The 26,604-nt window shown below is 40.6% G+C and overlaps 1 protein-coding gene across 3 annotated transcripts in view; it reads right to left on the bottom strand.

The window, feature by feature from the left end:
* Positions 1 to 816: 816 nt before the first annotated feature.
* LOC141003935 (diacylglycerol kinase delta) overlaps positions 817 to 26,604 on the bottom strand; it is a 73,356-nt gene continuing 47,568 nt past the window's right edge. Inside the window, exons 7-32 of one of the 3 annotated variants that reach the window (XM_073475420.1) lie at positions 25,360 to 25,492; positions 24,109 to 24,215; positions 23,866 to 23,991; positions 21,824 to 21,856; positions 21,138 to 21,286; positions 20,830 to 20,938; positions 19,410 to 19,549; positions 18,117 to 18,204; positions 16,946 to 17,037; positions 14,465 to 14,564; positions 13,300 to 13,371; positions 12,081 to 12,146; positions 11,288 to 11,453; positions 11,094 to 11,192; positions 10,843 to 10,927; positions 10,618 to 10,725; positions 9,952 to 10,048; positions 9,745 to 9,852; positions 9,074 to 9,187; positions 8,214 to 8,348; positions 7,310 to 7,473; positions 6,254 to 6,359; positions 4,943 to 5,032; positions 3,658 to 3,771; positions 3,414 to 3,528; positions 1,416 to 1,549 (exon numbers count right to left, since the gene is read on the bottom strand). In XM_073475420.1, coding sequence (XP_073331521.1) covers positions 1,497 to 1,549; positions 3,414 to 3,528; positions 3,658 to 3,771; positions 4,943 to 5,032; positions 6,254 to 6,359; positions 7,310 to 7,473; positions 8,214 to 8,348; positions 9,074 to 9,187; positions 9,745 to 9,852; positions 9,952 to 10,048; positions 10,618 to 10,725; positions 10,843 to 10,927; positions 11,094 to 11,192; positions 11,288 to 11,453; positions 12,081 to 12,146; positions 13,300 to 13,371; positions 14,465 to 14,564; positions 16,946 to 17,037; positions 18,117 to 18,204; positions 19,410 to 19,549; positions 20,830 to 20,938; positions 21,138 to 21,286; positions 21,824 to 21,856; positions 23,866 to 23,991; positions 24,109 to 24,215; positions 25,360 to 25,492 — 2,769 coding nt within the window. In that variant the 3' untranslated portion in view covers positions 1,416 to 1,496. Of the gene's footprint in view, positions 1,550 to 3,413; positions 3,529 to 3,657; positions 3,772 to 4,942; positions 5,033 to 6,253; positions 6,360 to 7,309; positions 7,474 to 8,213; positions 8,349 to 9,073; positions 9,188 to 9,744; positions 9,853 to 9,951; positions 10,049 to 10,617; positions 10,726 to 10,842; positions 10,928 to 11,093; positions 11,193 to 11,287; positions 11,454 to 12,080; positions 12,147 to 13,299; positions 13,372 to 14,464; positions 14,565 to 16,945; positions 17,038 to 18,116; positions 18,205 to 19,409; positions 19,550 to 20,829; positions 20,939 to 21,137; positions 21,298 to 21,753; positions 21,857 to 23,865; positions 23,992 to 24,108; positions 24,216 to 25,359; positions 25,493 to 26,604 lie in introns of all 3 variants that reach the window. The other 2 variants (XM_073475421.1, XM_073475419.1) reach the window with 2 other exon arrangements.

The following is a 26,604-nucleotide window of genomic DNA, read 5'->3' as shown; positions in this document are numbered from 1 at the left end:
AAAACTCAGGACCATCCGGTGCAGCGAGCAGGTAAAACAAACAATATTTACCAAATGCTGCTGGTCGGAACAGAAAAGCTAAAATGTTTCCACTTTGAGGCAACTTCAGCCCTCACTGTGAGGCGAAGGAAGGCTAAGTTTGCATGCAGGGACACACAGAACAGCATTAATTGGCTTCGATTATATGCACAGTGGCCAAGGAGTTTGTCAAAGGGGGAAGCAGCAAAGCCAGACAGCTTCACAGATTACCATTGGGAAAATAAGATATACAAAAAAATAGATATTTGTAATAATAATAATAATAATAATAATAATAATAATAATAATAATAGCTTTTAACCACGAACAAGGCAAAATCAAATATCCACTGACTCTTATTCTTATATTACACATACAATCAGGAGCATGGCAAAGTAGGAGTAATATACTGAGTAGCTGTAATGTTTTAATGCGTCCTTGATGCTTCCTCCTTCTGTCAACACCTTCACCAAACACTGCGAGATACAAACCGTCGAGTCATTTCATCTGGAGCCGCACCTCAAAACTGGTTCTTGAAGCGAGTCACGTCTCGGACCTTGATAATAACGGAGCGATGGACCTCCAGATGAAACGACTCGCCGTGAAGAACTTTATGTTTCGCAGCGCGGCTTCACACGAGTCAGACGACAGCCTATTAAGAACCACTTTTAAGACCACAATAGCAGTAGAACCTTTGTGAAATCTGATATAATTTATCATTTAACATAATTATTCACAGGTTAATACAAGTCCACACAAGTACATTCCTCGGTATTTTTTTTGTTTGTTTTTTTTTGCAACATTTAAGATATTTCCCCGGTTCAGTAGACGATAAGGTTGAGATGCTTCAGTTTGTTCGTTTTGTTGCCGTTTGAGTTCTCATGGCAGTAGCAACAGGAAATAAATACTCTCGCGAAAGTCTCGAGAAAACACAAAAAAAAAAATCAAAGGCTATTCTTAAGTTGAGAAATAAAACGATTAGAGTTAGAGAGAGAGAATTAAAAGATTGTAACAACTCATGATAGATAGAAAACAAGATGGCCGCGCTCGACATGCAAGGAGAGCGCCACGTAAACACAATTCTTCGTCAAAACCAGAAAAGAAAAGTTCGTGAGAACGCGTCGGTTCCACGCCTCCCCGTGTCCTCTGTTTGATTCGCTGCTGGCCGAGGCAACTTCCTAACTCAAGCAGGTAAACAGAACCAAAAGCAGAACGCTAATGGCGAAGCGATGCAAAGCCAGGTCCCTTAAAACGATAAATTAAAAAGAGAAGAAACAAAACTCCTCCCTGCAGAATGGACGGTAGAGAAGTTAAACAGGGAGGAGAAAGCATAAAAGTTGCAAAGATGGTTTTCCTCGTCTTCCTCACGCCTCCGTCAGGCCACTGGGAATCTGGATTGGAGGGGAGGAGAACAGGAGGGGTGCTCCTCACCCCTGGTAATAACGGGGGGGCAGTAGTGAAGCACCACATGCAGGACTTCAGTTACCCGACGAGTCCGCCTCACCAGAGCCGCCTTTGATATCCCAAGTTCCTGCAGAGGAGAGCGGAGAAAATCAGTGACGTGTTTGCTGTTCTTTGTTGACAGATACAAACAATATGGTGAGAAAAGATGACACAGCTCAGCTTTTCATCTCTTCAAGCAGAGGAGATGTAAAATCTCTCAGGAGGGAAAAACCTGCTTCCCCAAAATGGATAAACGGCTGAACCAAAATGGCTGCCTGCTTCCTTCAGGTGCACGTCATCCTTTTTCTTTTTCTGGTGATTCATTTTCTGATCTGAACTGTTTTCTCTCTTCTGTGTTTAAGACTTGAGAACTGGTTGAAAAAAAGTTTTGTCAGGATAAAATCAACAAGTTCCTTAAAATGTTTTCCATGTATGAAAACACGTGAAAAACATTTTCAGCAGAGAAGATTTTTTTATGAAAAATGTTCGACTTTTTAAGAAAAATGCTTGATTTTTTATGAAGAATTCAAGTTTTTTTTTATGAATTTTTTTTTTTAAAATTTTAAATTTTTTTTTGAAAACTACGATTTTTTTGAGAAAAATTGAAGATTTTGGGAAGTTGCTGCATTAAATTCTTCATACAAACTCAACACTTCCTGTGTCCATTTCAAATTAAAAGCGTTCTAGCATGTCAGTGGACAGGAACCCTTCATTTCTTAATATTAAGACTTTTATTGTCGCACTTGAAATGTAGCTGCTGCCGTCTTTTCTCAAGTTGCACGAGGCAGGCTAAGATTTTTTTTAGAAAAATTTAAGATTTTTAATGAAAAATTTAAGATTTTTAATGAAAAATTTAAGATTTTGGGAAGTTACTGCAATAAATTCTTCATACAAACTCAGGCTAAGATTTTCTTTAAATTTAATTTAAGGTCTTTTTTGAGAAAAATTATAGATTTTTTCATGAAAAAATTGAAGTTTTTTTATGAAATATTGAAGTTTTTTTATGAAATATTGAAGTTTTTTTTATGAAAATTTAAGAGCATTGAAGAGTTTTTTGAGAAAAATTGAAGATAGAGCCAATCCTTATCCCAAAGTTACGGATCTGATTTGCCGACTTCCCTTAACTACCTTGTTCCAACACGCCAGAGGCTGTTCACCTTGAAGACCTGCTGCGGATATGTGTACAGTAATATTTTTTTGAGAAAAATTTCAGATTTTTTTGAGAAAAATTTCAGATTTTGAGAAAAATTTCAGATTTTTTTGAGAAAAAGATTTTGAGAAAAATTTCAGATTTTGAGAAAAATGTAAGATTTTTTTTGAGAAAAATTTAAGATTTTTTTTTGAGAAAAATTTAAGATTTTTTTGAGAAAAATGTAAGATTTTTTTGAGAAAAATTTAAGATTTTTTTGAGAAAAATGTAAGATTTTTTTGAGAAAAATTTAAGATTTTTTTGAGAAAAATTTAAGATTTATTCAATGTGAAATTTCAGATTTTTTAATGAAAAAAAAAATTCTGAAAAAATTCAGAGGAATTTAATGAGAAATTTAAGATTTTGAGAAAAATGTAAGATTTTTTTTATGAAAAATTAAAGTTTTTTTATGAAAATGTACAATTTTTTTTTAGAAAAATTTAAGATTTTGAGAAAAATGTAAGATTTTTTTGAGAAAAATGTAAGATTTTTTTGAGAAAAATGTAAGATTTTTTTGAGAAAAATTTAAGATTTTGAGGAAAATTTAAGATTTTTTTGAGAAAAATTTATGATTTGTTTTTAGAAAAATTTAAGAAGAAAAAAACAACAATTTTTCAGAATTTCAGAAGAATTTTTCAAAAACAAAAGCCCAGTTGTCCCTGAGCTGACCTGTAGCTCGACACAGCTACAGTGGGTGTGAGGTAAACTGTATGTGACGATGTGGTTTGAAGCTTTGAACCAGGACTCTGTCGTGACCTCTTACCTGAGAGAGAGCTGTTGGACTTCTGCTTGTGCAGCTTCTCTCTCTCCTTCTTCACCTTGGGGATGATCTTCAGCTTCATGCTGCTGCTGCTCTTAGTGCTGCCCCTCACCGAGTCCTGAGGAGGAAACAGAGAACACTGAACGTGGAAAATGCACCAAGAGATTTTCTAAATGTTGACATTTTGTTTGCTTGTTAGACAGACGTTGATAATGCATATAAACACCGACTGCGTTTCCTCCCTCACCTCCTCTGAACACTGCATGAGCGGACAGATCCAGTGGATGTCGTCCAGCTTGTGGAGCTCGGCGCTGAGGCTGTTCAGAGTCGACCGGAGCTCCTCTTCCTCTGGAGAGTCCGACTGAGATAGACGAGGAAATGGGGTGTGAATGCATCAAGAGCTTATGTCTTAACTGCACGACACGAGGAAACATTGTTCAGTGTTACACGCTGGCTAACCTCGCAGTCACCACCAAACTGACACCAAGTGATCTGACCTTATCAGATTGTGTTGGTTTGATATTAACAACATACCAACATAATGTAAGCTCTGTCGCGGCACTGCAGTCCATCAGGACAACTGTGACACATCATGTTTCTCAACTCAACTTTTCTTCTTCTACAGTTTAACGTCAAAATAATGAATAAAATAAGTCGTTGGCCTCGTGCAACTCGAGAAAAGACGGCAGCAGCTACATTTCAAGTGCGACAATAAAAGTTTTGATATTAAGAAATGAAGGGCTCCTTGTCCACTGACGGGCTTTTAATTTGAAATGGACACAGGAAGTGTTGAGTTTGTATGAAGAATTTAACGCAGTAACTTCCCTGTGCCGCTACATTTGGCATTTTTTGCGCATATTCATATCAAGATGACGATGAAAATACATTTAAAATCGGTCTAAATGTACAGTAGCTCCATCTCTGAATCTAAAAATGCTACATGCTAACATCTGCTCTGTCTTTTCTACCATCTGAAGACGATCCAGTCTGACACCCGCAGTATATAATATGTAAATTCACAGACACAGTATGTAAACATCTGCTTCTTTCTGACTGCAAGTCATTTACATAATGGGCTCAAACATTCAAGCCGCTTTATTTACGTGTGTCAAATCCAGATACGTTTAGGGAAGTTCATTATTTTAACGTCTCAATTACAGAAGATACGATCAGTGAAAGTTTAGCCCAATTAGTCTGAAAAGGTTGATAAACATTTCAAAACAGAGGAAGATAAAGAGCAAAGCCAGAGGACAGAAGGGGAGAGGAGTCTGAATAAACATGGCCACGCTCTGCTGAAGTTCTGTCATTATATTTGCTTTCCCACACAAAGGCCTGCCGTGAATAAAGGTACATTTCCTCGCAGGGTGAATGAAGCTACAGCAAACAAACATAAACGAACAAAGACAATAAACAGAGAGCAGAAACTGAAATGCGAGACGTCAGCGGAGACAGACAGCGCGGAGGAAGAGAACAGGCGAGGGAGACAAAGGAGACAACGGAGAGAAGACGTGGATGAAATTGCAGAGTCGTACCAGTAGTTTTCCATCCAGCAGCATCCTGGTCTCCGCCTGCAGGACTTTACTGCTGTTGACGATCTCCACCGCCGTGCTGCGGCTCAGACACTGGAAACACAAGTGGATGAGTTTTCATCAGTGTAATGAAATGTGCAGAGTGTGGCGTCACAAAGATCTTTCTCAAGACCTTGTGATGCAAAAGTCGACCTTTTATAATAAATGAATCGCTGCAGAGGTGAAAATTGTGCGTGGGAACTGCTCTGTTTCCAACAGGAAATCGATTTTTGTGGGAGTTTGATTCCCTGAACCACAAAAGAGAGATAAAACAAAAGGTGTCTGTGCTGCCTTTGACTCAAAAAGAAAAAAAAAATCCCTGTCAGAAAGTGAGAAACACGCCTACTTTCATCATCCTGAAAGACTCGGATAGCAACAGGTTTTTGGATCTGCACAAAAAATAGGTCATGAAGGTGGTCGAAGGAATGAAAGAGAGAGGCTGTGTTTGCCGGGTCGAATCGCTCCAGGAAAAATCTTATTCTGATGCAAAGAAGTAAAATCATTCCACTTTTCCATACACTGATGTGACATACGACGTGTTAGGACACGTTAATCCACGTGTGCACAGCTGCATGGAAACGTAGTCGATGTTTAATCTTCGTATTTCGTTAGGAGGAGGAATTGTTGTAGTAAAGTCAAGCATCAAGTGTCAGATTTGTAGTTTTTTGAGTTTGTATTGAGTTGAGATATTCAATGAGCTTCTACAGACTCGACAGTCAAAACAAAGATGATTAACTGAAGTCATGAATGAAAAGATGAAAAGTACGGAAGCCAAGAGGGGCCATAATTGCAATATTTTTTTCTGAATTCTTTATATTTTGAGATATCAGATAGTTACGTAATGGTTTCTAAATAACAACATTAAAAATATTATCAGATTCTGTGAATATTATTAATTTTAACTAAATACAAAAAATAAACAATGTAACTGTAAAATAATACAAAAAATGCTTAAACGCAGCTCATTATTATATTTCATCTGCAAAAATCTACAACACAAACTTAATCGCAGGTCATTTCTATTTAAATCAAACAGTTTTTATTCCCTTCGTTTGTTTTTGCATCACAACACCACAAATGACATTTTTATTTTGTGATGCCACTTTTATGTCACTGATGAATTTCAGGTTATCAGGCTGCAAAACTAACAGCCTGTAAATTGACACCAGACTCGGGCGTATTGCTGAAAAATCTGTATGTTTTACTCTTCGTCAATCAAGCGAGCCATATGTCCGTCCATCTGCCTCCCTCTCCTCCTCCTCCGCGGTGTCTTACCTCGGGGCTGGACAGTTTGGCCTCGGTGAGCACCAGGGCGGTGGCGTTGACGGCGTGAGCCAGCTCCTGCTCCACCAGCTTGTGGGTCTTGGCTGCCTCGCGGATCCTGGGGAGGACGAGGGAGGAAAGGGCTGCAATTATTATTTTCAACGAGCTGAAAGGGCACAATTAACAGCGATTATTCCAACAAGTTGTCTCAGCCTGTTGATGGGACGAAAGCCCGGCTCCTTTCTCCGTCTCCGCCACCTTCGAGTTCAGCTTGAGGATGGTTTTAACCAGTGAATGACCTTCTGCTGCGTCAGTGTCCAAACATCTCAAATTGTCCATATCAAACCTCTTTCCACGACCACGAGAAATCCCCTTCATGACCATTTCACAAGTTCACTAATGTAATTAAAATATTTATGGTCCTGATTGAGAAGACTGTAATAAACCAACCGAACCGAGAGAAGCCCAGAAGTCCTCGGAGGAACACAAATGGTTTATAAGAGCGAGAAAAGAGGAATAAAACGGCTCGTCAGTGCAGCGGAGAAAAACTTAACAATAAACGAGCTAATTGCAGTGGGATACAGGAATCCCAAAATGTAGAACCAAGTCTCCGCTGACCCCTTTTTTATCTTCTTAACACATAAAAACACACAGATGTAGACGGCTAACTGGTTGTTTATATGTTCTGTACGTGTACCGTCGAAGGTTTTCATCAGGTTTGCTTTTTAGCAAGATGCTGACCATGTTGAGAAGTCGTTAACGAGACTGTTTGAGTAAGATTTGTCCCTGATAATGTTGATTTTATGGCTTTATAACTGTGTGATAGTGCACAAAAGACATCTAGGACCACTGAAGGCATCAGCACACGACAAGTTCAAACTCAAAATCTGGTCAAAATGTCCTCAAGGTAACCATTTTCACAGGTTTGTTGTCAGAGACATATTGTATTGATGACATTTCAGACCATCAATTCAATATTTTTCGGCTCCCAAGCATCAGTTGAGTGTTTTTTTCCGCAACTGAGTCATCTTTGAAGAGATTTCAAACTGAAAACATGTTATTCCTTACTTGCTGATGAGCGTGTCGGCCACGATGCCGAGCTGCTGAACCTGAGCGCACTCCTCCTCCGTCAGGTACTCCATGGACTGCTGGGAGTTAAGGCGAGGCCTGCTGGCGCGGTAGCTGTCGATCTTCCTCTTGTCCTCCCAGGACTTCAGCGTGCTCTCGAACGCCTGGTGGGAACAAAGCCAAAGATTTGATCATCGTGTAAAACTTGCTGCTTTGCATTTGAGGAATTTTTCTGCTTCAGTTGTAATCAAATGAACTCAAGAGCCGGCCGACGTCTGAGTCAAGGTTGTTCTTCGGGTGTTTGGGTTCGTGTGGACGCTGAACTAAGATACAAGAGAATATAAAGAGGTCTTTTCTATCTGTAAATCTGTAGGAACTGAAGTTAAAAAAAGACAGAAAAGAGAGAAGAGGTTGTTTTATTTCATCCAGACATGAATCTAATCTAACAGCCTCTCAATAATCATGCCTCAGACAGACATCCAGCCGGGACCTTAAACATTACTGTCACCGTTTGACTGAATAAAAGCCACATTTAGGAGGATAAAACCAGCGAGCAGACATTCTTCTCTCTCTGCGGCACTTAAGGAGGGAAACCATGGAAACAAACTGCCCAAAATGTGCTTGGCTCAAGAGAGCTCTCGAAAGGTTTTGAGCAGCGTGAAGAGAGAACAAACACAGTGGGTATGAATTTGATTTAAGAAATCCCAAAATAGAAAGAGTCAACAGCACGGGCGGAGGGCTGAGCGCGGACTGAGCTGAGAGAGGATTTTCAGCTGCAGTATTTATGACAGGAGGAGAATTTCAAGCCTGTATAGTTGTTTTTATACTATAAACATCAAACTAGATTGTTTTTTTATTAAATATACAGCAAAAAAAAATAAATCAGATGTGAGTTGGACTTTACTCTGTCTCTGGTGAGCATCTGCGCCCGGTTCTTGTGGACGATCTTGACGATGCCGGGCGGCTGGATCCAGGCCTCTCCGTCCACCTGCACAGGGACTCCCTCCTCCCCCAGGATGGTGATCTTCACCTGGCGGCACTGAGACGCAGCAGAGCAGAAAACAGCAGCTGTCAGACGAAACCTCTCGCTCTTTTTTTAACTCCCATGCATAGAGAGCTTTTCCCTGCTTGACCTCCTCCATCCTCTGCTGCTAGACGTCGAGCTTTTTATGTGATCCTGTCACACATGCACCTTCGAAGGTACACGAATGACACCAACGTGTTGTACTTTATGACATGGAGTGTGGTGAGATACCAGATAGGCCAAAGACAGTTTTCCATGTTGTTCTCTCCTGTTCTGACAGTGTGTTTTAATACAAAAATGATCAAATTAAAGTAGAAAAAAACACTGAAATACAGAAAAAGGAGTGTTTCTCCTCCTTTTCATGTTTAGAAGATTAAAATAAACACCAGTACATGTAAATATATATTATTGGTGTACAGCTAACTCAAGGTAATTTGTTGTTCAGCTATCTAAGAAGTGCTCTAAGTGCTTTAATCTACACTGAGAATTTTCATAATGAGAACGAACGAGCTTTACAGAAGCTCGCAGACAACAATTAAAAAGTCAGAGATGCTTCTCAATGCTGCTGCTTTGTTACTGTGATGTCAGTAAACTAGACACACATGCAGGCAGCAGGAACGTAGCAAACATTTGCTAACAAGCAGTAACAGCTGATGGGAATTTTGTCTATTACTAATATTTTCATAAAAATGGACTTGTGAAACTGAGAAAGGTGAGCAGGGATGTGTGTTGCGTGTCACCTGTGCGATGCGGTGGTGCTGCAGGTTGATGACTCTGGACATGGCCATCTGCATGCTGCCGAACACCGCCACCACCTCCAACTTCTTATCATCAAACGACGGAGCGCCGAAGTTCTGAACAAAGCAGATGAGAGCAAACAAGAGACTGTCACTGTCAAATTTTCTTTTTAAAAAGTTGCCAAAATTACCAGGTTTAGTTTCGGCTACTAATCATATGTGATGAACACTTCTTTTAGGAAATATAACCATTTTGCCAAAAAACTGTTTACATTAACCAGATCTTGTAAAAAACATAACATTTTTGCACATCTCAGCACAACTGAGAAGCCTTGAATGACTCAGCTGAGGTCAACAGTCATGTGACTAATAATCCAAGGAATTCAACTTGCATTTTTCCTCTTTTTGCTACGATTTATGGCGTTATAACTGTGTCATACTTCACAAAAGACACTTTTTATGTCTCTCTGCTTCTACCCATGATTGTGCCATTTCCATAAAGGTGCAGGACTCGTACATTTCAGGTAAAAATGAGCTCTAGGTGAGTAAAAAATGTGACGGGAGGAAAAGAAGTTCAGAAACTTGTTGGGGTTCAATTACAGAAGTTGTGCAGCTTTTACATGAAAGACGTGTTTCTTTGAGTCGTGGATGCACAGTGCGCTAACAACACTCACATTATCCTCCTTGGTGCCTCCCCAGAAGTTGATACCACCTGCATAGCTTGGTATGTTGAGCACAGCCAAGCCCTGCAGACTCGGCAGAGACATGGGAACACCGTCACACTGCAGAGAGCGAGAGAGTGAGGAACACAGGATGTTAGAGGAAACCAGACAACAGAATTTTGTTTCCTGAAACAGATTTCATTCTTGTGTGTGTCTGACCTCCAGCTGAACTCGCTGCTCCAGGTTCTTGTACGTCTTCTGGACCAGCTCTTTAGTTCCCAGCACTCCGTACCACATCATGTTCTTGGTGCGACTGCTGCAGGAGGAGACGGCAGGAAAGAAACCGATCAACACTGGTTTTGTTTCATTAGAATCAAACTCTCTCATATGATGTCAACGCGTCATTTAGGTTGATGATATGGTTTCAATTATTCTTAACGTAAATCTTGTTTTGCATGCATGAAGAAGTTTGGCACGGTAGACGGGTCTACATACTAAAATACCCCTGAGCCTCGGCTGCGTGGAATGGGTATATAAATGGGTATATTTATTTGACGTTTTATATTTTTGAATCAATTTTATTGCCTGATTAAACTTCTTTATTCCTCCCGTACAATATCAGTAGCTGCTAATAGTTGCGTCTGACTATCAAACTCTTGTTCATTGCCCTGATGTCTGCATCCTCGATACAGTCAAGATATCCAGAGATGGAGTTTTGAACACCGACTTTCTTGATACGCAGACGACTTGCTGCTGTATATGTCTGATTCGGTTGCAACATTATAATTTTCTGTTGGCAAAGAGAGTTGTTGAGTTCTGTAATTTACTAAATGAGCTCTCAACAGATTATAATTAAGTTTTGTTTGTATGTGTGTGTGTTCATACCTGCACTTTTTAGGGTGCTCGTCTCTCTTGTTGTTGAACTCGAGGGAAATCTTGGCATCCAGGCCGATGCCGAAGTAGTTATTCATCACACACTTCTCTGAACATTGCCTACAAACACAGAAAACATGTAGATTGTTAGATTGTTTATCAAAATGCGAAAAAACATTCACACACAAGCACATTATTTAGCCACAGCTGCCATGAGAAGGATGTACAAAGACTTACACAGACTCCTCGCTGAAGGTGACGGTGTTGATGCTGTCTGGTTTCTCAAGGACGATGGGGGAGGTTGGACTTAAACTCCCTTGACCTGGAAACAAAATTTATGCATAAAATATGAAAAATAATCATAAAATATAAAGTTAAAATTCTGGGTTATTCTTGAAGGATAACTTTTTCTGACAAAACGCAGAAGTAAGAGTTTTTAAAATACTGATGGTCCCTTCGCCTCGAATCACTGCCGAGTTCAAACTTACGTGGCTCAGCATCCTTCAGCTCCTCGCTGTTTTCTCTTTTGATGGAGGACGAGGACGACATCCTCTGGACCTGCGTGTGTCGGTTCTGCTCGTCCACCACTAAAATGTTGACATCAAATCAGGACACGATTGTCTCAAAATGACATCAAAAGAAGCAGGACATGAAACACAATGAATGCACGTCTATCCGATACCTTTCTCTGCCTGCTCGATGATCTGCCTCAGGGCTTTCTTCAGGCTGTTGGCTCTGAGCATCAGCTGCTCCTTGGACCGGTACGTTTTACCCTCTGAACCCGACTCTCCGCCGCTCTCACCCGGGCTGCTGCTGTCCTGGCTGGGCACTGAACCTGCTGGCACCACCTGGATGAAACAGGAAAAGAAAATGAGACGTCCTCTTTATGTTTTAATGTATGTATCAAATAAATCCTGGTATATTCCTGAGGTTCCTGTGAGATTTATTTCATTTTAAGTGCACCGAGAACCCCGAAGCATCAGCACATTATCACTGACGCCAGAAAATGTCTCCTCATTCATACATTTTTACTATTCAACTCATGAGTACCTCTTGTTCCTGCAAAGGGAGGCAGCGTTTAATATTCATTCACAGAACTAGAGAAGAAACATCCATAGTTTATTTATGAAAACGATGCTTGATGCAAAGCTAAAAGTCAGTGACAAAAATCAGTTTCGTCTTCTTAAAGAAGAACCGTAATCAGATCTTCTGTACCACATTAAAGTTGGACAACGCTTTAAACAAATGCCACAGATCCATTAAGTCCTAACAAGCGTTATCTTTTAACGACTGCTGTCCTTAAACCAGCACGTTTTCTGTGAGTTGACACTTTTTCTGTCAGTTTTTCTCAACTCTTAAGCTGTTACCAGATATAAAGTATTAACATTTTGGACAGTTTTGTGATTTTAATCAGGCAATCCACTGATCGCTACGACCATCTCATACTGATTATAACTGACAGTTATAGTAATTACCTGGGCCTCCGCTTCCTCACTTAAGGCCTTTACGAGGGAATCCAGCTTCTCGTTCAGCAAGGCACACTGAGAGAAGAGACAGACGATGACAATCATATGAGAGGAGCATAAACGTGGAGATAGAGTCGCATCAATGCTGTCAGAAGTACCTAAATTGTCGTCTGTGCGGCTGCAGTAAAACCTGAATCGATATCTTTACAGCACATGGAGAGCTTTTATTTAGAGAAGCAAAAGGTGGATTTCCCTCCGGGCGACAATAAAGTGTCACATTACTTTGAAGAAGGCGGTAAGAGGTACGGCGCTCAGAGCGCTCTGACAGAAGGGTTTGGTGAAGGCTTGAGAGGCCGCTCCCAGGCAGAAAGATTTTCACAAAACCCTTTTTTCAGAAAAGGTTTGGCAAACTATTCTTCTTCTCAGCAGCATTTTCATTGTACAGTTTTTACCTGCCGGTGACAAGACAGCTGACTAAGTTTGACCCTTTCAGTTTTTCCAAATTTTCATTTCTCAGTTGAACAAATCTTTTCTTTTCCCTCGTCTAAAAGTATCACATACATATTTTCTGTAACAACTTGTCCCATAAACTACATGATGTTTACACTGAGTGAACAATTGAGCCCCAATGACTGCATTTTTTTTTTATATGGCTGCACTCTTCCATCAAATGTAACTTAAATATTTTAGATGTCTCCTTCATGCTTCCTCACGCATATCAAGCAAATTCACACTGACATATTTAGTATCTCTTGAAGCTTTTGGATCTCCATTAGAATTTAAAAAAAAGCCTACAAGGTCAACATACTGCTGAAACCAGCTCTGCTCACTTTTTCCAGCGATATCGGTGTCTGAACCGCTTATAGCGCAACAAATTAAGGCTGCAACTGATGATTATTTTCATTATCAATACATCTATCGTTTCCTTGAATACTTTTTTGCCTAATTTTGGCCCAAAATCCAAACATAATCTGTATTTTTTACGATGGCGGACCGAGAAAAACAGAAAATATTCAGATTTAAGAAGCTGGACTGAATTTTTGCTTTAAAAAAATCATTATAAAAAATCTCTTGTTTACAAGCTAGCTTATTTTCGTAGTCTCTATGGCAACATTATACTTCCTGCTTAGGACTGCAGGACTACAGCGCAGCGACATGAGGTGGACTCTGTGTTTACGTCATTGATGCTTGGTGCTCACACACAGTTAAAATGATGGACAATGTTTACCTGAACTTTTGAGATGAAGTTGCCGACCATATTATCATCATCATCATCTCGTTGCTGCTGTTTACATTCACCCTGAGGCAGAGTCAAAAGATGCACTATGTGTTTATGTGTATTTGTATATAAATAACTGTATATATGTTCTGTGATGTGTGTAGCATGAAGGAGTTTACAAACCTCCATTTCATTTTGCAACCCTGTGTTGTATAATGATGAATAAATTACCTTGTACCTTATTACTCGTACCCAAAATATGAGGTAGAACATTTTCTAATAAATCTTATTATATTTCTGGCAAAGTTTAACATCCGTAAATGTAAGCTTGTGAAGACAAAACCTCACTTCCAGGCTTCTGAGAAGCTATATATTAAAACAATAACCTCAGTAAAGGACAAAAAAGCTGTAAAGACTGAGATACTGTGCTTCTGTTTTTACATAAATTCATATTATATATTTACATTAACCCCTGGCATATTGTTTTTTCCTGTTTTCCAATCCTATTTATTTTTGGTTGTATTGTTATTATAATGAATATTACTTTATTATCTTTTGTTGCACATTTATCCTCTGTGTGCCACTTGATTTCACTGTTATTTGCTTTGATTGTACTTGTTTGTTTCTTTGTTACAAGAAACAAAATATGGAAATGTTTAAAAAATACACTATTGTTTACTTGAGTTAAAGTAGTAACGCACTGCTACAAGTATAAGTCATGTATTCAAACTCTTATTTAAGTAAAAGTACAACAGAATAAGCATTAAAATGTATTTAGAATATAAAAAGTATAAGATATTTATCATCAGAATGGTCCATTTTGAATTAACTTATATTGTGTTATTGGATACGTTGGTTTATATTTGAGTAAATATTCAAATCTGCAAAGAAACTGAAGCTTTCAAGAAAAAGTAGTGAAGTAAAAAGTACAACATTTGCTACTAAGTACCTCAAAGCTGTTCACCCATCCAACTTCAATTGTTCCTGAAACTCATCGTTACGTCAAATACTTGAGTAGATATAAAATACAGAGCTCTGGAGGGAATGATCAACCTTCAATACGACTATATCTGTCTTTCTATCACACACACACGCACAAACACACACCTACACTGCCCACTCTTTACTGTTACACAAGCTCTTACATAACACACACACACACAAAACCGTTTACCTTCTTTGCCATGGCATCTGCCTCCTCCTTGTTCTCCGTGGCTCTCTCGTACGCCTTCCCCACCTCCGCCACAAACTCATTCACCGTCCCACACAGGAACCTGACGGGGAGGAGGAGGAGGAGGAGGAGGAGGAGGGAGGAGGTGAAGGTTAACATGATTAAAAACGAGACAAATTTATCAGGTGAACACGTTTCACATTTTGTGATTCACCGTGCCCGTCACTGTGTTTTGGAGATTTCACGCGAGCTCTCGTTTCATCGCCCGCCTACCTGCCTGTCAGCCGCGTCGCCTCCACACAGTCACTATTTACTCACAGCTGTTACATTGCTGCTGTATGACTCAGCAGGGAGGTTTCTCCAAACTGACACACTCGCTCATTTAGCAAATATTGGATCCTGCTAAAAAAAACAAAACACGTTTCTCATTTAAGAGTCGTCCTCGTCCTCGTGAGCAGCTCTGCGGGTTTTTATTTCCAAATTAGATAAACGACAGAGCGTGAGGGCACAAAGTTTTAACTTGTGTCAGTTTTCTGTGCTGCTTCAGCTTGAAGTGGGAGGTGATCATATGTTGTTGCTCAACAGCTGCAGGCTGCAAGGTAGAACTTGTGTGGGTGTCAAACTACGAGCGAATTAATTCTGAGCGAGACCTCACTTCAGAACGTCAAACATAATCAGAGTCAGAAAGAGTTATTTCAGAGCTTTTGGACGCTATTAACACTCAAAGTTTATCGTTTTGTTACATAAGAACACAGCATAATTATCAAGTGCCAGTCTCAGCATGTTAGGATCTTTATTCTAGTGCTTATTGAGGGACAGCTCAGCTCTGCATTGTAGTATATGATCACGCAGAATAAGGCATTAATACATGTTTTATAATGTCTAATAAAGAGCCAATATATCAGCAATATGCATGCTAATAAAAAAGTAGTTAGTGGTAAATATGTGTATCTTCATGTGTAAAAAATGCCACCAAAAGTTTGACTGCACAATGAAAGGCCATTTTGTCTTGGTTGCAAACTCAGAGTTCAGCTTTTGCACACCTTTAGGTCGACAGGTGCGTAGGAGAAGACTGAAGGCCGACAAAATCAGGGAAAAGACAACAAAGACAATGACAGCATCAGGTTATCTTGCCTGATGAAGGTCGTAGTAAACTAAATTGCAAGTGAAGCGGACAGTGTGCGGGAGTCTTTTTCCTGAAACTTACAATGTTGAAATCTAAAATCCTATCTTCTCTAAATTTAGGATAAAATTCAAGATTTCTGTTCTTACAGAAACATGTTTCCTAACTGTACTTGGAGAGATTTAGCCATTAGGGAACCGTCCAAACTGAAGAATTGTTATAGAAGCTAACACAGATTTTAGCCTGTTTGCTTTCAATTTCCCAGATCATTTCTTAATGTGTATAAACTGTATATCCGCTCCTCCACCGACACTATAATTATTCTAACTCACGGCAGCTGAAGTTTAAGGCTTGACTTTTCTTGTCCATTAAAACAAGCAAGCTCTTGTGTACATTCACAGAAACGGGCACGACAGGACAAGCTCAGATTCAAGTTTACAGCTCTTGTCAGGACTTTTATGATAACATATCAAATTTGTGACATACTAGGACACAGATATGAGTTCAGGAGTTTCCTCTGTAATAGGAAGATCGTATAAGATCCTACCTTTGAGACTTAAAACTGTCAAATGTGACGCATTATGTTGGTAAGAGATCATCGTTAATGTTTAAATGGGACCATCAGAGCCTGTCAGCAGTCTTTCTTTACTTAACGTCCCCGTAGTGTCTTCGACAATGTAATGACAACACATTGACATTCTCACAAATCGTCCATCTACACCACGCTTCTCTTTATTTCTAAGATACTGCACAGTGAGGGATTAAATTACACAAGAAAGGATGTTTAGTCATGTGTCAAGTGTTTCTCTTGACCCTCGAAAACCTGTTAAAATTCCACTGAGATGCTTCAAAAGAGACACATTTTTTCTTTGTCCGACAACACCGGTGCTATGTTTCCATGTAAATGTACTTTAAGTGTGTCCTGCGAGTCCCTGAAGTGTTTTTAAATGTGCTGCAGGTCTCAACTACAATCAGCAGCAGTTTAAAACACACACGGAGCGGCTGGAGGAAAGTGCTCTGTAATGGCCGCTCCACTCTTCCCAAAGGAAGACTACTAATGTACTAATGCACTGAGGATGACCTCTAAATACTGATTCATCCGTCTCTTTCACTTACAGCCGCCCAGCACTTACTGTCCTCTGTGTGTGTGTGTGTGTGTGTGTGTCCACAGGGAAGAGACCAAAGCAAACAAAATCAATACCCATTGACCAGACGCTCTGCTGCTCTCTCTCATTATCTCTATTCTGCTTTCTCCCGCCCGCCATCTTTATTCTCATCTTCCCATCCTCTCCATCCTCCACCTGCTTCTGCTTTAATCTCGCCTCCCTTGTTTTTTTTCCAAAGGCGTTAACGACACGTACTTGGCAGAGGAAATGACATCACTGTGTTTGTCCGAGTCCAGGATCTTGGCGAGGTGGGAGGCCACGGAGTCTGCATACTGAGTGATGTGGACCTGAGAGACGGAGGAAGACAGGGACAGACTTTAGACTTTATATGATTGGAAATAGCCTTGTGTAGTCATTATTCTGCTAATGTTGGTCTTAAAATTCATTTTTCCCTCTCAGATTGTTTTATTTGACTCCGTTACAGGTCTGAAGGATCTAAACGCATCCAGTTTCTAACAGGAAACTAACTTTCTCTCATCAGTTTTTGATAAAATTCAGAGAGAAGACGTAACATAACTTTTTGGTTGCAACACTAAATAATCAAATGACTCTCTGAAAGTGACAAAATGGTGGGTAGTGCTCGTCTCTGTGCAAACCTTCTTCAAAGAGTCAGTGTGGCCATATTTATATCCAGAAACCTGTTGATATCCAAGTCTTTCATATTGTTTCTGACCAGAAATGTGGGTTTTTTTTTCCTTCGGGCATGCATCGCTACCTCAGCTTTGCAAACTGTTGAGAGAGCGCTGACAGTAAACAGGCAAACTGCAGTAAAAACCCAACTGAGACGGATATTCTGATTGAGTTGTAGTCCAAAAAATGTCCATAAAATGCTCCTGAAACCTGAATAATATCGGCATATCCCACATGTCTAAATCAGAAAATGCTACATCTGGAATAAGGCCTAAGGTTCGGGTGCTGTCACCCAAAAGAAATCCATTTTTGGTTGATTGGATCAGCCGTTAACTAACGTAAAGTCTAAAGACTTCAGGAAATTTAACCTAAATTTTCCACCGATGTAATAAATGAATTTGCGTAGACAAACTGTCTCTGCAGGTGCAGAATCATCCTGTGACTCAAAGACTGCAGCACGTCCTTTCACAAAAAAATCCAGATTTGAGAGGTCAGAGGCAGCTTTCAGCTTAAATTCAGGCCCATCCTCCGTCGACAGCCACACCGCTCCCTGTGGTTCGGGTCTGATTGCTTTGGCTTCCAGCTGCCAGGCTCAATTTGATTCTCAGTGGATGTTTTTTCCCAAAATAATTTCCTGAGGCTCATGAGATCGAGCTTTGTGGCGCAAATTTATGGATCCCATCTGTCAAAGACGCGGGCCGCTTCCTGAACGTCCCTGAAAAGCAAAGTAATTTACCTGCAGGGGTGAATCGAGGCTGTCGTCTTCTTTCACAATCGGTGTGCGTTTGGTGGTGGCGGGAACCTCGTATGTCATCACACTCCACCTGAGAAGACACACAAAGACACACAAAGATGTCAAGGATCAGGAAATAAACTTTATTATCAGCTAATCAGATCGAGATAGCAGGACAGGAGGCAGAAAATCGATAACCCGCAGCAGCTCTTGTCCTTTTTCTGTCCGTGATTGTACCGCTGATAAAAACAAATCCACCCGTAGTTCAAGATGAGGACGAAGAAATCATTACACACCTGCAGGACAAACCACTCGAATTATGTATTTTAACTAAAGGAATAGTTTGACATTTCAGAAAATACGGTAAATTGCTTTCTTGGTGAGAATTAGCCGAGAAGTTTGATACCACTCTCGTGTCTGCACGGTAAATATGAAGCTGCAGCGAGCAGCTGTTTAGCTTAGCTTAGCACAAAGACTGGATACAGATAGAAACAGCTAGCTCACTCATTACCATGTTATTCTTGTATGTTAAAGCTTTACCAGAACTGAAGTGCAAAAACGACAAGTTGTGGTTTTACAGCAGGTTACGTGACGGACTATTTCTTTGCTGGGAGCGGTGACTTCCTCATGCTAAGCTAAGCTAAGCTAACTGTTGCTTCATATTAAACAGACAGACATGAGAGTTGTTCTCAAAATGTCAAACTATCTTCATCTAACTTCTGTTTCCAGTGACTCAGACTTACCTCAGCTTCACGTAGTCAATGAAAACATACAAAACAAAAGATTACTCACTGGTTGATTTATGAGTTATGAGTTTTCAGCCTGATATTCGCGAAACTATCCACCGTCAGCAGCCAATTATGCCCCGATGCTGCTCCACGATCAGCTCAAGTTATTTTTTTAATGCTGTTTATGAATCGTTCCCGGCGGTATAAATAAAGAAAGAAAGAAAGAAAAAAACAGCCAGTAGTGCTTTTATCTAATTATCGTTATTGCTCGCTCCTGTCTGCGGCCGTTGAGAAATATACAACCCTAAAGAGGATCAGATTCAGACATTAATTAATGTGTTCATCTGGGATGTCCTCCACCAATCTAATATATGAAATCATCCTGTTTTCCCACTCACAGTTACGTTAATTATGTAGCTTAAAGGGATTCAGTCGTCAGTCCACCTGAAGGCTGAGAAGCAACACAGGAAACTAAAGTTAAACGTGGATTTAACAACTTGGGGTTGCAACATGCTAACCGTGTCGTCGCCCCTCCTCCACCCTCTACGTGCTCCCTCCTGGTACTTACCGGTCCAGCATCTTGGTGGTGGCTCTCTCCAGCTTCTCCAGGATCTGCAGCAGCTGAGCGTCATCGTCGCAGAGGCCTCCCCAGCCCAGCACTCGGGCCAGGTCGTTACCAGTGCCCAGAGGCAGCACGCCCAGCTGGCACTGCAGAGACAAACAAGCCTTTCTTCACACTTTTATTCTCATTTTGCTGCATTTTTTCCCACCACAAGGATTCCCATCAGCACGAAAAAGGTTGAATCTTCTCTTAATGAGAGGAACGTCCCACTGGCTGACCTTTTACACTAACTGGTTTATCGGTTTAGTGCGACATGAAATGATTCAAGCTGATTCGACGCGGCACTTATTTATCCAAATTAAACACTAATTTAAATAAAGGACCGTGTCATCCAATATGGCGTTCCCTTAATTCAGATTCATTCCATGACGTTAATTAATCAGCGGCGGTGAGCAGTGTGTCGTTGGTCATTTTGGCCACTGCATCACTTTCTCTTCACCCTGACATTATCTGCTGTTTGCTTTCTCTTTGCCTCGATTTTTTTTAATTCACTTCCCTTTTTGAGGGTGGAAAAATACTGGGAATATTCAAGATGGAAACTTTGAAAGGAATTTTGTTGGAATTTACTGCCACTATCCCTGTTGTTTTTGTTTTGTTTTTGTTTATTGCTGTTATGTCGGCCTGTATTCAGTGTGTGTCTGTCTTCCTGAAATGTTTTAACCCCGTCAGGTTTTCCTTGTGTGCCTAGTTGTGTCTTGAGTTGCATCACTTTAATCACAGTCAGTATTAAACCAAAAAATAAAGGAATTTATTTGAATTTATGGGAAATAACGTCTAACCAAAACATGCCATTAGACGTAGTATTGCTTGTTTATTTTGCCCCAAAAAGAAATTAACTTGTTGAAAGGTACAGGTTTTGTCTTGAGTTTGATAGAACAAAGACAGCCCTGAAGCACACCAACACCTCTTTTTCATTTAAGTATAATTTTTTGGTTGAAAATGTGCCAAATTGCCTGAATACCCTGAATGTTTAAACACTATTTGGCATTTTTCAGATTCAATTTCAGGTTTAAAGACAGAAGCAGGTTACAAACTTACCACAGGTTAAAAATGCTTCAGTTCTGATAATAATTATTATTATTTTTTTAATGATTTACAACATTAGCATAAGAGGTAGCTTTCTGATTTCTCTTGCCCTTCACTGTTTTCCACAGACAAAACCCAAACTAACGCTGAATTAAATAAAAACTAAACATTTTAAAACAATATAAACTAAGCTGAAAGGAGCAGACCCTGGAAACTAAAACAAAACCAAAAATAATGAGAAACACAAAAACTTCAGTAACTCTCTGCAGTCACCTCCAGTGTTACATCACCATCCCCTTCTCCTCTTCCTCCTCCTCCTCCTCTTCCTCCTCCAGCTCACCTGCTTATGGAGGTTGAGTTTATCCAGCTCTGAGAGCACCCAGCCCACGCTGCCGTCTCCTCCGCACACCAGGATACGAAACGTCACAAACTTCTGGAAGAGGCGCAGGCTGAGGGAGGAGGATGAGGAGGAGAGGAAGAGGAGGAAGAAGAGCACAAAATGTTAAAAGGTAGATGTGTTGACAAGGCAGCAATCAGCACTTGAAGCGCATTAAACCAGTCGTGACGAACTCCTGCTGCGAGCAAGTAAAACCAGGAGCTTATCGTTTTATTATTAATTCTGCAAATTACTGAAAAACACTCGAGTACCCGAGCTCCGGTCCTCCGTTCATCAGGTCAAACACTTGAGCCGGGTTGAGGAGCTGCTTGAACTTGCGGAGGAACTTCACCCCCTGGTTGTCTCCGCTCTTGGAGTTGCAGAGGACCAGGAGAGGACTGGCGCACGACGCCGAGGTGGCCTTCCAGAAGCCTGACAGGGAAACAGAGATATTCTGAAAAATGGAAAGACTGGGAAACATTTCTCAGATTCAGATCCAAACGTTGGCGACGACACTGTTCGTGTTGGGAACGCCGAGAGAAGAACTGGACCAAAAAATACCCTTTTTGTCTGATCTGTGTATCCAAAATATGTAGAAGTAAGACAAAATATGTTGCAAATATTCTTCTTTTCTTCAAGAAAACTATTAGAAAGGTTTGTGGAAGCATGCTAAACTTTAAAAATGTTGATTAAAACAGTATTTACACCATAAATATGAGATATATCTTGGACAATGTCACGGCTTCTGCATCCAAAGGATTTATACTAATGGAGATGAAAGGTGACCATCTTGAACTTTGAGCCTAATGTACGAAAGAGCATATCGGTGTGTGTGTGTGTGTGTGTGTGTGTGTGTGTGTGTGTGTGTGTGTGCACGAGGTGTCTCACCATCCGAGTCGATGCTGTTAAGTGCAGTGGGAGGAATGATTGACACTCGACATTGACCCAAGGGACACACCTTCCCCATTTGTTCTTTACAGCTGTTGTGGACCTGCAAGTACACACACACACACACACGTACACACACGTACACACAGTCAGTGGTCTCCATAGTAATTCTATATTTCAGTAGAAGCAGAAAGGTCATTACATCCCTCTGAAACCCACCAAATGTCAGTTCTATAACCTTTACAAATACCACTCTGATTCATTTGTGTGTGTTTCTGTGTGTGTGTGTGTGTGTGTGTGTGTGTGTGTGTGTGTGTGTGTGTGTGTTTCTGTGTGTGTGTGTGCGCGCTGACGATTAATTTCCCCTAAACACTCAAAAAGCAATTCGGCCTTTGCTAAGTGGAACAGTGAGACGGTGTAAAGTTACACGCCCTGTAACTCTGGTTGAGTTCGTGTCTTAAAGGACTATTCCACTGTACTTTTCTGCTCGATTTCTTCACTTCCTCTTATATCTGTACGCCTGTGTAGACAATTTAAGGGCCTTAAGGTTCTTAAGGACTCCTCCCACACAGCTTACGGCCTTTTTTAAATTTTCTCCCCTCTCACAAAAGACTGGAACGTATTCAGACAAGAACAACCAGCACATATTCTGAAGCCGTACGCCTCCTTAACACTTTTGACTCACCCCAAGTTGTTCAGGAGGTTTTTAATTATTGGGTAGGTGTGAAATGTTTTCGCTTTACTCTGCACTTGATGCACTTTATCCAGCAGGTCGTTGGTGGGGCGGCTAATCCTTGAAACAGGTACCAGTGTGTATGCTTCTGTCCATAACGCTTTACTGTATTTATGCATTTATCTGATTTTTTTGTTCATTTTTCAGTTGAAACTCTTTGAATGTATTTTATTTTATGAGTGCGTGGTTCCCTTGTCTGTGTTGGTGTCGGTGAGCTCGCCGAGATAAATCCCATTCAGTTACGTTGATAAAGCGATAAAGTTGCGAGGCTCAACCTGTAACTTAATTTAAATAGTTGCAGTCGTGTTCGTGGCTGCCTAGAGAGTCCACTTTACACCCCCCTTTTTGCTCCTTTTTTGGTCCCCACCACCTCCTGATTGAAACATCTGGCTCACAGTTCACAAGCTAGCTTCGTTTGTCTGAATTTATCGGGATAAGGAGCTCTGTAGGGCTGAAAGAAGCTGAGGTGATAATTCATTAAAGTACATGTAGTGATTTGATCCATTGTTTGATAAAAGGAGTCGCCAGCTTTAACTCATTTTGTAATTAAACATGCAGAATTCAAGTCCGAGCATTAGTCCTGTGAGGCGCTTTTCCCTGAGAGGGTTAGTTTCCACCTCAGCTCTACTGGCCACACGTAGCATCGCTAATGTCCTTGCCTGGGAAACTCTCTTCATAATGCTCAAGGCGATCAGAGCATCAGGTCGGACTCAGTAACCCTGGAGCTGGCAGAAATTCATCAGCGCCATTTCATTTCTGCTTTCAACCTGCCCACCTCCTCCACCTCCTCAGGGATAGCGCTGCCATCTTAAGTGCGGCCCCATTAATCCGATGACTCGAGTGAACTCTCAGACCTTGATTCTTCAAGTGTTGAGGGAGCGAGTCAAGAACAATGAAAATTTCTGGAGCACGTCTCACTTCAACAGTGTCAGATTGTTAGTAAACAAACTACAGAAAATGACAGTTTTGGACCAGAATAAATATAAAAAAAGTCTGTTTTTTCTTTTCCAACATTTCATATTTTAAAGTGACAAATGTTGATGTTTGTTTTGAAGACTGAATCACTTCCTGTTTTATCCTGAATAGTTGTTTTGAAGGAGCTTCTTTGCATTTAGACAGCTGCTGGAAGACAAAATTTTGGCTCACTGCAGACATGTTTTCTACACCCACAAGAAAGATAATTAATCGGGACAGCTTTACCAACTGGACTGGCCCTCTGTTACCATGGATATCAGCACATTTATATCATTGACGACTTTCTATTTTAAACTGAGAAGAACTTTGCAGCTAACAGCAGTGATGTCCCATAAATAAACACAAACGCTGATTTGATAAGACAGTTTTCTGACAGGACAGATGCCACAATCAATCCCACTTACGATGGCCTTGCACCAGAGGCAGCGCCAGTCCTGCAGTCGCCGCACGCTGCCACAGTTCTTGTCACACACCACGCATTTGGCACTGACGGGCAGGTTGCCTTCCAGCCACTGGTGGGGCATGAACACCTGGGGAAAGATGAAGACAAATACCGAGAGCGTGAGACATCAGCTGTCCTGAGCAGAACATTGTTTAAGCCGACATGCTGTGAGCTCGAACACATGAAGGACAACCGGTTCACTCACCCCTTCCTCGTCCTCAATGATGTCATTTCCTATGGAGGCCAGTGTGGTCCATTTGCAGTTGTTGGTGGAGCGAACGGCACAGCGCTTATGAGCCTTGAACTTACAAACTGCAGAGGACAGATCAATAAATGTCACGTTAGACTAACTTAAATAAACAGCCTCGACATTTAGACGAGGACATTTAGAGGGAAGTTGTCAGAGATTAACCACAGTGTAGTTTAGTGAGAGTTATGAGGAAGTTTTTTATAATCATTTCTGCCACTCGGGGTTTACAATCCAAACAAAACTAAAGATGTAGTGTGGGATCATGGGAGTTGTTGTCTTCATTGTTAAAAAAACACACCACTGCTGATGAAAATCTTTCCATGTGACTCAGGCAGAAATGTTCACAGACAAAGTAATGTTTGAAAGTTTTTTTTTCTTCTGAAAATGAACAGGATTTAAAGAATCTGCATTATGACATCTGCAAAATGAGACATGCATTTTCATTTTAGAGATTTTTATTTTAATATTCGTGACAAATTTGTTAAGTAACAAAAAACTAGCAGACTAAACATATAAAAATGTCCCTTTCTCATCCAAGAAACAATGTATAATTTAAAATAAATTAGGCTAGATCATCTGCATACTGTTTGGTTTCAGAGGCCCAGTGCAACTGCATAGTCTGCAGGTAGCAATAAACGACTTTAAAACAAGTGAAAATAGCCTAAAACAAGTCCCTTTATCAGACTGAAATGATACTTTCTAGGTGACTGTCATATATGAAGTGTAATGAGCTATTTTTATGAGGAATTTAGAAAGTTTACTCGCTAAGATTTTGAGTTTTCGCAGTGTTTTTGAGAAAATGACCAAACATATGAAAACACGAGAAAACAATAACAAATAAATTGTTTGTGCATTTTAATAAAAATGTTGTCAAGAAATTGAAATTCCCATTAATGTGTACTTTCAACTGACCTAAAACTCCCAAACAGTATATGACTTCTGCGGTAATGATTTTACTCAGCTGTTTCAAAGGTGTCAGTGCGTCACACCTGTGATGAAACCTGCCTCACCCGGCAATTAGCAGCTATAAACCTACTTCCTTACACTGTCACAGTGACATGCTCTAGATACTGTTTCTATAATGATAAGGCTGTCAGTAAAGAGGGTACAAAAGGTCCCTGTGAGAAAAGGGTTGAATTTAGTTGAATCTTCTAAGAAATGTGTCTTTAAATGTGTGTATTTTTGTGTGGGTGTGTGTCTATGTACCTTCACAGGACAGGCCGTGGGAGGTGACGCCTGGCAGAGCCTCTCTGCAGACGTTGCAGAAGGTCGGTCTGGCGTGCGAGCAGGCGTACCAGTTGTGCATCCCGGAGAAATGCTCCATGTTGAACTGGCTGGCCTGAGGGGAAGGAGAAATATGGAAGGAGAGGACATCAGCGCTTCGTGTTAAACTGGCTCGGCTTTGGAGGTGGAAACACAGAGGGAGAAAACAAAAATCATCAGAGCGCTACATCAGAAGTAACTGGCCCGGGGGGGAGGAGAGATGTTGCAAAAGATAGGGTGGCTGCTGACTTTTTAAATTTCATGCTGAACTAAACAGCCAGAGGAAGCATGGGTGCAAGGATAAGATAATGGCATCAGCAGTACATATTAAACTTTGTGGCCCCAGGATTGAGACACATAAGAGCACAGCTGACTGATCTGGCCAAAAGAGGTCAATACAGGCAGAGTATAAGCAGTGCTTCAGGCCTCATCATGTGTCAAATGTCCTAACTGCTTCTCCTATCTTAAGTTTATTCTTCCTATTCTGGCTAGCTGGTTGAGGATATGTAAAGCAAACAGGCTAAGAACAACATTAGCTTCTCCAACAGGCTAACAACAACGTTAGCTTTTCCAGCAGGCTAACATCAATGTTAGCTTCTCCAACAGTCTAAAGTCAGTGTTAGCTTCTCTCTCCAACAGATTAACATCAGTGTTAGGAAACATGTCTTAAAACTCCTAAATGTCATCCTAAACTTAGATAAGAGACTTAGGAAGTTTCTGTAATGAGTCCCCGGTGCCTTAAAAGATGGTAAGACATGACTGTGACATCGGTGCTGTCAAACTTCCTGCACAAAATAATCTTCTTTCTTGCATTTCAGAAAGTTTTCATAACTCTTGAGAGATCACAGTGTCATATCCAAAATGAGGATTAACTTGCAGGAGCTGCTATCCACGGCTTGATCTTCCCCCCTCACTAACTTGAGGACCTAGGAATAACGAGGAGCAACAGATGAACTTCGAGGTCTTTGACAATGACATAAATTAAAACCCTAAAAGCACCGAGGAGGCCCAAAAACCTGAGAGAATTTCAGCTCAGCGAGGAGAGCGGCTCACAGTCTTCAGCTGTCTTTACAGCCTATTAAAGCAGAGGGTCTGATTTTATGAGAGGCATCAATCTGCTGGCAAAGAGCTCAAATGAAAAGCAGATAAGAGAGACAGAAGGACAGAGAAAAGAGAGAGAAGGAGAGT

This window comes from Pagrus major, chromosome 10 (genome assembly GCF_040436345.1).
Source record: "Pagrus major chromosome 10, Pma_NU_1.0".
Lineage (NCBI taxonomy): Eukaryota > Metazoa > Chordata > Actinopteri > Spariformes > Sparidae > Pagrus > Pagrus major.
The sequence above is the reverse complement of the archived record's forward strand: the minus strand, read 5'-3'. Positions and strand labels throughout refer to the sequence as shown.